The sequence below is a fragment of the Pistacia vera genome, unplaced genomic scaffold (assembly GCF_008641045.1).
Source record: "Pistacia vera cultivar Batoury unplaced genomic scaffold, PisVer_v2 Contig104, whole genome shotgun sequence".
Lineage (NCBI taxonomy): Eukaryota > Viridiplantae > Streptophyta > Magnoliopsida > Sapindales > Anacardiaceae > Pistacia > Pistacia vera.
Genome location: NW_022195071.1, coordinates 850,079 through 861,207, shown reverse-complemented (window position 1 = coordinate 861,207; position 11,129 = coordinate 850,079). Strand labels below are relative to the sequence as shown.

The 11,129-nt window shown below is 31.2% G+C and overlaps 1 protein-coding gene across 1 annotated transcript; it reads right to left on the bottom strand.

The window, feature by feature from the left end:
* Positions 1-1,854: 1,854 nt before the first annotated feature.
* LOC116125655 (ethylene-responsive transcription factor ERF062) lies at positions 1,855-3,491 on the bottom strand. The gene has a single exon (XM_031411380.1). It carries the CDS (start codon positions 3,383-3,385, stop codon positions 2,048-2,050), a length of 1,338 nt encoding a protein of 445 aa, XP_031267240.1. The 5' UTR covers positions 3,386-3,491; the 3' UTR covers positions 1,855-2,047.
* Positions 3,492-11,129: the final 7,638 nt, after the last annotated feature.

The window sequence follows — 11,129 nt, the reverse complement described above, 5'->3', positions numbered from 1 at the left end:
TAAATAATAAATTGCAAGTTTCTATGCATTTTATTTATGATTTATCTCTCATATTAAGTTTTCTTCTTGAAAAAACATATTCTCTCTCCCTCTTAAAATTTAAAAAGTCTATTGGATTTGAATAAAAATTTTGTTCTTTATATTTAAAAATCAATGAAGATGTTTTTTATTTATATGAAAGATGCTTTTTAAAATAAAGAGCATCATTCAGATGCTCTAAGGGAGCCACCCGTGGGTGACATAAAAAAAAAAATTAACTTTTAAATTTTTAACTAAAGTGTCTAGATAAATGCATTTTTTTTTTAATTTTTTTTTTTAGTTTCATATTGGGGTTAATATAACAACATTTTAACTTAAATTTGTGATTTTGTTTTTGATATTTTCCAATGTAATTTTATGGTTTAGAAGCTGTTAAGTAAGCATTTAAAAAAATATTTAATTAATTTCAAATATCTGAATGATATTCTCAGTAATTTTATAATAAAAAATATATTTGCTACAAGGTAAAAAAACAGATTTCATAGTTAAAAAAAAAAAAAGCTGTGGAAATAATAACGAAATTCATTTAATTTTTTCTCAAAATTTGAAGTAATAAAAAAAAAAAAAAAAGGATTGTATCCAAAAGCCTTTTTTTTTTTTTTTCAAAATATTTTCATTAAATATGTTTCTCAAAGTGTCTAGTATTAATTTCTTATTTTGAAAAAAACAAGAATTATATTTCTTGTGTGTGATTTTTCTATTAAGCTCGGAGAAGTCAGAGTTCCGTGAGGTTATAGTTCGATCCAGAATCAGTTCGGCTCAACACTTGTCCGACCTAGCATAAGCTCGTCGAGATATAGCTCGACCCAACATAAGCTAGTTGTGACCAACCCTAACAATTGTTCGAGCAGATCACAAATAAGCTCAGATCCCAGATATTTCCGAAGAGATCAGATCAATAGTAATAATAACGTGATCTTAGCGTTCAATCACGAGAATATCGGAATTGCACTTTTATTTTGATTGTAAGTCCTTTAATTTCGCTCTTTCTTTTGTAAGAAACTTATATATAAACCCCCTCCAACAATGGGAGAGAGGTTAGCAAATTGTTCTAGGTATCATAACATTTCTTGTAAGCTCTCTAAGCAATAATAAATATAGTGGACGTAGGCTCAAGATTAAAACTTGCCGAACCACTTTAAAAATTGATTGTGTTCTTTACTTTCTCTGCATTTAAATTCATTACATTGCTGATTTTAATTAGTCACGCATACATCGGTTTCGATTCTACCAAAGTCAATCGGATCACTATAGTTTGTGTAAATCTTGCATCAACAATATTAAAATTAGAATCATTAAATTTTGTTGCGATTGGTCTATTGATAGAATCTTAATTAGAATAACATGCCTTCAAATTGGTTTAAAAAGTAAGACTAAAATCAATTAAAAATTAGCTTCCTCTTTCATGCCACATACAAACAAGTATGAGGGAGATGACATAATAGCTACTACATCTACACCAAAAGAACCGGAAATAAATATTGTTTTTATGATAAAAAAATGTCATAATACACCAAATGACACCCAAAAAAGCCCATTTAAAATACAAATACCAATTCAAAATGGTCCCATTATGACTCAATTTCTTTCCATATTTTATAATATAAAATATATAAATATAAATATAAATCTTTTGACTTTAGAAGAGGAGCATCAATCAACCCACCTTCCACATTCTAAATTTGGCAGCTACTAACTACAACAATTATGTGTATTCTTCTTCTTCTTCCAATTTTCTATTGTATTATATAATTATAAACTCAAAGCATAATAATAATTGTAAAATCTATTAGAAACTGCACAAAGGAAATTAAATGGAAAGAAATTGCTTAAAGTACTTCATCACTTAAGCTAATTAAATCCACCATTGATGAAGGTGCATATAGCTTGTCCTATAATATGACCAGTAATTAAAAAAGAAAAACCAAACTAATGGGCTCCCTATTGAAGAAATTAACATAATCCCCTCATGAAGTTTGATTTCAAAGAAAGAAAAAAAAAAAAAATGTCATGAATCAGAGACCAAAAGAGCATCCCAAATCATATCCATGTCCAACGAGGGCATTCTACTTAACTGAACAGTGTCCATCTCCGATGAAACCTCTTGAATTTTCTTGGTATTTTCAGTCATTTCAGATCCACCTTGACTCTCCAACTCAAACTGCCAATTTGTTGTTGTAGTTTGTGTGTTTTGGAGCAAATTTTTTAGTACTTTTGCATTCTGAGCGGATGGATTCTTCTTTGGCGAAGTCGATGGTTGCTGGTGTTCATTAGACTTTTTATTTGAAGAAATGTCTTGGGATATTGCCTGCAACTTCGCTTCAAGAAGAGCCGCCGTTGTTCCATTCAAAGAACTGATCTTTAATTGATGCTTGCGTTCTGGAAAATTCAAATGTGCATATTCTCCGCGTAGCAAATATGCGGCTGTGTCATAAGCTATAGCGGCTTCTTCCGCCGTGTCGAAAGTCCCCAACCAAACCCTTGTTCTATTTCTTGGAAGCCTTATCTCTGCAACCCATTTGCCCCAGTGCCTTTGCCTTACTCCTCTATAAAGCTTTCCGGGTGATGAAACTGATGAGAAATTTGAACCCTTGTGATGCTGGTTTTGCAGTTTTCTTCCACTGTATTTCATCGGTTGTGTTTTAGTAGTACTGAGCCAGTAATCACTGAAGCCTTTAGATGAATAATTTGCCAAACTTCGATCGATTTTGAGCCATTCGTTGCCTGGTTGACACTGAAGATGACCAGGTTGCGGCAAATGAAATGAAGGGTTTGGAGACAATGACATAATTTCATGATTCTCTTGGTTTTTGCCAAGTGAATTAGCCATTTGTGTGGCAGGATTTAACATGGGAGGTTCCTGCAAAAACAAAGTTAAATTTGGGAATTTCGATGTGGTGGATAATGAAGACGGAGAAGGCGGTTCAGAAACTTGAGCTTGAGTTAGTTCTGGAAAAGACTCCAAGAAATTTACAGGAATAAAACTATCTTTAACATCAGAAACCGAAGCGCCGCGGTGTGGATGAAAACAACTCAATCCCGAAACAAACTTTTCTCTAATAACATCCTGTTTAATAAATCCAGGAATGTTACTAAGCAAACTGGCACCAGAAACTTCTTCAGCCGATGAACTAGACTCGGAACTCGAAAACAATCTATCAGGTGAGGAAGATGAAGACTTCATGTTATTGCCACAGCCAGTGTCATCACCACAACCAGTGTCATTTAAGGCACCCCAGAAGATTGAATCGCCAAAAAACTTCGATCCTGATGGCACCATACCATGAAAATAAGATGGCAATTCCTTGTGCATGAAGTTTTCCATTTTCGGAAACTGATCTTCCATACTGATGTATTTAATTTCTTTTGTTGGGTTAAAACAAAAGAATAATGAATAGAGAGAGAGAGAGATAGAAATGATGGAAATCAAGGCAGTATGTAATATATAGTAATGCTAAAGCACACCTCCGCCCAAGCCTCAGAAGTAAATGCCAAGACTTAATAGAAAAATTAGAGGAACCGACTTTAATTTGCTAAAGCAAAAATGATCGTCTGACTCAGATCTACTTGTAATTCTAAAGAATAAGGTCACCACTCACCACCTTCCATTTAGCATTCGTGCTTCCCATTCGCACTGTTTTTTCGTCAGCCAATTAGAACATGACAGCTCATTTAGCTTGGCTTACCTGTCACCTTTGGTTCTTTAGATATTCTACCATCCATTAGAACCTCAAGAAACTTTGCTTTCGTGACACTACTGCCCTGGTCTCGTCATATTATTTAATTTATTTTAGGATTTTTAAAGAAGAGTTTTGATATCGAGAAACCTTTAATGACAGGAATTTAACTGTGAATAAGTTTTAATTAGTCAGATTTTATGTTCTTTTTAATCAGGAATCTTCCTAATTAGGAACTCTTTTTGGTCCATGGTCATGTGATTTTTTCCAACACCCACATGTTTTATTCTCCTTTTTCTACTTTCCCAATTTGTTTATAATTAATATGATAATTTCTAGAACCATGTCATATATGTATAACATTCTCTTTAGTGTATTTATTAAGAAACAAAAAACAGATAATTATAAACAAGTGTCTGGAAATTGAATGGTCTAATTTATTCCAATATTGAGGTGGCCGACCTAATCCATAATTGGGTCTGATAATTACAGGTAGTCAGATGAGAACCCTATATAAGTGTGTAATTAGTTGAACATTAATAATATTATCAATAACATAATGATAACATTAATTTGAACAAGCCTTAGTACACCAATAAACTTATATATAAATAAATTAATAATTTTTTGAGAAGAAGAGCATATAATGGGTGTCTTTCTATAGATCTAAAGTATTATAAACATATATATATGAATAATACTTCAGCTTTCCTGGGGACGGGCATCACTACTTTGTCTTTTGAGAAGGGTTTGGAGACACTTGGGCATGCACCTCATATTCATCTAATTAATTAGCAAGGAAAAAAAAAGTGTATGAAGTAGGGACAGTTTGTAATTGTATGGGCCATCTTCTCCCACCTCAAAAAACTTGAGGCTAAATGATTAGAACTCCCATTTGGAGGTTTGCAGTGGTTTTAAGCAATCTAATTCAGCCATTGACACCTGCCATAGCCATTTCTAAGACAGGAAAAATAGATCAAAGAGAGAGAGAGAGAGATTCCCATGAGCATACCTTTTGGAGGGTTGGGTTAATTTATTATATGACCAAGTTCTTCCAATAGTGCAGTTGGTTTGTCATCTGTTTTTGTTTTACAAGAACATTTTATAAAAACAAGCACATGGGTAGCCTAACCTATGTGACTATTTCTTAAATATTTAGTGATTAAACTGCAGAGGCATGAGGCCTTGCTGTCGACTACTTCAGCATTAATGGGTTACGCAAACACATTCAGGGGTCCCGTTGTCTGATCAGCGGACGGCGGCCTCGCTCTCTGGAGAGTGAGCGAGGGTCGTGGGGGCAGTACCCTTGGGCCTGTAGGCGGTTTGGGCATTTTCCATATATAATCATTGAAGGATTTCTTTAAATTATTAATTTCTTATTAGGTTGGGCTTAAGAATATGAATCCTTATAAAACTAGGTTTTGTCACTTTAAACCTAATATATAAACATATTTTTCTCTTGTTATGAGTGTAATAACAAATCATAGGACAATTCATTCATTGTAAATGAGAGAGGTGGGGAAATATTGTAATAATATTGACTCGGTTGGACATAGCCCATATTGGGTGAATCAGGATAAATTACACGTGTTATTTTCTCTTTATTTACTATCTATGATTTATTTTGCTGTTATTTTGTTCTCATTACTATCTCTATTTCGTTCATAAACTCTTTTCTGGACCCCAAGACAATAAAACAAAAAAGAATAATTTGTATGCATCTTTCAACACATCACTGTTACTATTTCTTTTGTTTTGGACAAGAGAAGGATCAGACATGTGGAACTGACATGACCAAACAGTGGATGACAAAATCATTCATCGACTATGAGTACCAAATTATCATCAATCTTCTAATTTCTCTCCTATTTCCATGTTTTATCAGGCTTCAAAAGAAAAAAAGTATTTTACATAGAGATAAAGAATTGCCTTGTTGGCCAGTTTTTTCACAAAACAATATTCTAATTCTATGGTCATTTTAATTATTTCACAGAATATATGTTTATTGTATATCATTTTCCGATATATATATATTATAGAATGACTCTTTATTTTATTCTATAACTCCTCTAAGACTTATCGTTTCTTTTCCTTCTTCCGTCCGCAAATTTGTTATGTATGTTATAATTTATATTCAAGTAGTGGTGATCAATGGTAATACGTGTGAGACTTAAACAGAAAAACATATATAAACGTGTAATTAATATCAAACTCTAGGGTTCATATGGGTAGGATTGCCTTGCCAACTCAAGAAGTAGGTTTAATTTTTTTTTGGTTGAGAGTACTGTAGTCTATGGAGACATATAACTGACGCAAGAAAAGGTACAATAATTTAACAGTGAATATAACAACTTGTTTGTACATTGCATAAGCATTAGATCTAGTGGCTTTTAATTTTTATAATGGCGTGAATATTCTACATATTTTGTCTCATCCATCATGCATAGAAAAAGAGAAAGAGAAAGATGAAGAAAGGAGTTTGTCCCTTGACAATTTCTAAGATGATGCCTTAGTCATCGTCTTGGCCACTACTTATTCAACATCTATCTCGAATTAAAATTTTCTCCTGATTTATCTTTCACTCGAACTTTGAATAATCTCGAGAGATTTATCTGTTTAATCACATTCATTAATTTGTTTAGATATAAGCTCATACATTAAGAGTCGTTAGGTTAAAGATTCATTACAGTAATTAATTAAAAAACTAAATAAAGAAATGCTCTTTTAGCTGACTCTGAAAACAAAAAAAGCAAAGAGGTTTAAGGCTGGTGCAACTACCCCTAGCATTTGACTAAACAACTTCCTTTTTCTGTCTTTATTTTTGTGCTTTTCCCATATCTTTAAGTGTTTCTTTATCAATTTTCACCAGGAAGTTCATCCTTTAATGACAAACGCCCTTTAAACTTGTTAGTGTAATCTTCTCTTAAAATAGGGCAAAGATAATGACATTCTAACGTGACCCACATAAAAGTTAGATAAGAAAAAAACATACAAGTGTGTAAAAAAAAAAAAAAAAGCATGAAAACAACTGCATCAAAGTGGAATCCTTCTCGGACAATTTATTCCTTCTTTTCTTTTACACCACTTACTCTTTCTTTTTTTTTTTTTCTTTCTTTCTGGCTCAACACAAGAGTTTGCCTAGCTAAAGAATCTATCTTTATATTAGAATCTCTATCATGTATATCTGTGACCACTTTCATCGTCCTCATCCTCTTCGTTTTATCATTGTTTTGATAGAGAGAGCCCAATACCCTAATATTCCCTATTAAGTATTTTGTAGAATTAATCATATTCTTGATTATCAAGTGAGCTTGGCAAAATAGGCGCAATGTTTCTTGTGGGGTATGGGTCAACCCCTTTCCGTAACCATTTTTCTCAGAAAAAGAAAAGGAATAAAATGTAGTGGCATTTTAAGTAACTAAATCCAGGAGGTGATTTAGATAAGCAATGGAGATAGGTGTTTTTGGAGTAATCTATGTTAAAATTAATTTAAGTAGTGAATTAATAAATTAATGACTACTCCACCATATATATCCATTCTTAAATAGGATATACGTAGGCAGACAGCAAACCCTCTTGGAAGATAGAATACAAAATCTTATCCTTTCCTCCGAAAACCAAGTTGTACTTACCTATTTCCTTGAGACCACCATCATGAGTTCCACCAATACAAGTAAAACTCATTTCATCAATTTATTAAAACCGACTCTTGCACTTTATGCTTAAACATATGCATATTTATTAACTACACATGATTATCATTGTTGTTAATTGTTATTGTTATTGGTAACAACATCATCATCTATTCATTAATTTAATCATCACTTAGATGTGACAAATGTAATGGTTTTTTTAATAGCAAAAAGCACCGGATTCTAAGACATTAGTTAGGTGAATGAAAGGAACATGTGAATAGGGTATGCGGCTGATGAATGGGGAACTTCCAAGTGTCGTAACGTTTGTGGTTGTCAATCGATGACCACTAATCTAGATTATTATAAATAAAAAGTGTTTTCTGGCTACAAAAACACAAAGTATATACATATATATACTTCCACATATACATTTACATATATACATTAAGTAGTTAAAAGTATTAGCTGTGATGTTGTGTTTCTAAGAGTTTATAGCTGGTTTTATGTGGGCATATTCATTCCCCTTTGCCAAGTTAAGTCCTAGGATAATGTTTATTTAGTTCACCCATGACTCTCCAAATCAATAAACATTCTATATATTATCATAACAACTCCAACATAGCAACTGTTTAAGCACTTGTTTAATTATATATATAAATCACTTCTAACTTTTTGTTATTATTCTTTGTCTTGTGTGCCAATGAGTACCATACATCACAACAAACTACAGTTTACTAGAACAACAATAATGATAAATGTGGTGTTATAATTCCAAAAGAAGAATTACTAAACTACTAAGGTTGTTAAATATGTTAAAATGAACTTTTTTTTTTTTTTTGGTTCATCGGGGGTGTCCAACCTCTACTAATCTCTTGAAATCCTGGAATTGTTGATCAGGTAAGAGCCACAATGACCACCCCTATTAGTGTTTGGAGGGATTCGAACTTAACAGTTCATATAATTTTTTTTTGCTCTTTTATTATCAGGTCACTCAATAGTGGTTTAAAATGAACATTGTATATGTGTATTTCGATGGCAAATGAAATTAACATTGATTTGATTACTGATGTGGATCCTTTGTGGTATTATAAAAATTTTCAAACGATTAGTTTAGTTTATGTATGTTTATATTAGGGAAGTTGAATGCAAAGGGTAAGGAGAATGGAGGGGGATCAGGGTTTAGAATAACGTGCTTGGGAAGTGGCATGGATGGCACGACAGATAATTCAACATGAATTGGATCACTAGATGCTTTTAATTTGCCTTCACTCACCTAATTAACTTATTCATACTATTCTCTCCCTCAATACTTCAATTAATTATATAACACAAGGACTTCTTCAATGGAAGTTTCTTCTCCTAATCCAGCTGGTTATGAATTTGGAATTCATCAATTATATTTAATAATTTTATGGGAATTGATATATTTTCATATTATCTCTACTTTACAGAAGAAAAAAGAGATTATGATTGATTGTGAAGAGTCGTAATAAAAAAAAGAACAAAATTGTAATCCTAATCCTGAAGTTATTAGATAGGATCAAAATAATTTTCTTATTCAATATTAACTTTTCTCACAATTTTTTAATGGGGTTTGCAATAGAAATTTGCTATATATTAATTAAGGATATATCCCTTTCACTTATTGGTAAAAAATAATAATTATTATATATGTAATTTATAGTATAAGACTACAAAAATTAAGTTGACATATAACTACTACAAGGATTTAACTTATAATTCTAGTTAAGGATACGTCTGCCTATGTATATATTATTTATATTATTTCACATGTTCTTTTCAATTGAAATAAAAATTAGTATAAAATTATATAACATTAAAATGCACATTTCCAAGAAGTCAATAATAATTTAAGAGGAAAGGTTTTACCAACACTTTTTTTGTTTACGAAAGTCAATTTTAACCTTTATATATATATATATATATATAACAAATACTTTTCCAAGAGTATATTTGGTGGAAGCAAACCTAAATATACCATAATTAATTTGAGTGTTCGAAGCTCACCAAGATTTATTGCTTCTTAGAAGAAACTGGGCCGTAAAGCCCAATATTTGGCCCAACGCAGCCAGATGAAGATGTATCTAGCCCTAGGTCCAATAGTGACTTTTTAAGGATTAAGTTCAAGAGATGCTTTTTAGGAAGTGATTTTTACTTTTTTAGCTCCAATAATATTGACAAATATCTCCCACTATTAAGTTTTTTTTTGTTTTGACAATTTTAACTTAATGAAAATTACTAAAAGTGACATATATATACTCTTATGTTTTTATATTTTATTTTATTTTAATTTTAATTTTAATCTTAATTCTTATGTGAACCCTAACTCTAAATCTTCTAAATCATTGAAACATTTTTTTTTTTATTTCAAAATATTATTTGTTTGATGAATATATTTAAGAATTGAGGAATAATTGGTGTCAACCATAATGCTAATTAAGTTTGAAATTTGGGGAAAATGAGTGCTAAACAAAACCCAAATTAAGCACGGGCTAATTTTGGTATATATATGAGGCTAAAAATCACTGCCCACTTTTAGTGGTTCACTGCCCATTGACTAGTAAGGAAGCCCTATTTTTTATTTTTATAATTAAAAATATATTTTATATGTAAATTTAGTAATTTTATTATCTATTCTTGTTTGTAAACACTTTTGACACCCCATTCATTTGTACATAAACCGCAATTCTTTATATAACTTATTCAAACTCTACTTTGATAGATTAAAAAAATTTTGAAATTAATTTTTTTTCTTTTAATGGAGAAAGATAAAATTAAAGAATTTGGAAAACTAAAAGGGATTTTTTAATTAAGAAATAAGTTTTTGTGGATTATATTTGATTTTGAATTAAATTATTGTAAGTTTGAAATTGCTTCTCAATTTTATTTTTTTTAATCTAAGTTGTATCCTTAATTTTTATTCATCAATCACCCAACAAACAAAAAACAAAAAAAAAAAACAAAAAAAAAAAACTCTTTTTCTAAACATATATTTTCAATAGGAATTTTCTTAGAGCTATAATTGCTTTTATTAATGACGTTAATTACTTGTAAAAATTGTTTATATATAGTAAAACTTTTCTATAATCATAATGATGGTACTTAACTAATTTTATTACTATGATCAATGAGGAAATTATAACTTAATAGAGATTTAGTTATATAAATTATTGTTTTGACTTAATAAAGGTTATAAGTTAATAGAGGTTTAGTTATATAAATTATCTTTAGTGTAAGTAGGGTTTTAAACAAGCCGAGTATCACCCTAAACGAGCCTAACTCAGTTAAGCATTAAACGAGTTTGAGTCGAGTCACGAAAATTTGACTCGTGACTCTACTCGTTTATAATCGAGCTGGCTCGTGACTCAACTCGAACTCGTTTGACTCGACTCGAAAAGTTCGATTATGACTCGATTAACTCGAGCTTGAACTGACTTGATTATGGCTCGATTACGACTCGTTTGGCCCATTTTTTATATAACCCGCAGATCTTGTTTTATACAAATCAAATCCAAGTTTTTTGTAAATTTGCATCCAAATCAACACAAATCAAATCCAAATCAACAATGTATTACAGAACAAATTATAAAATCCTAAACCTTTAATTGGGGTTTGGGTTAATTTGCAATATTTTAAAACTTTTACATGTCAAATTACAAAGCAAGCCTAAAACTTTTATTTTTTACAGAAAAACCCTAAACGACCCACTATTGACTCGTGAGCCGAATCGAGCCGAGCTGAGGTAGACTCGAACTCG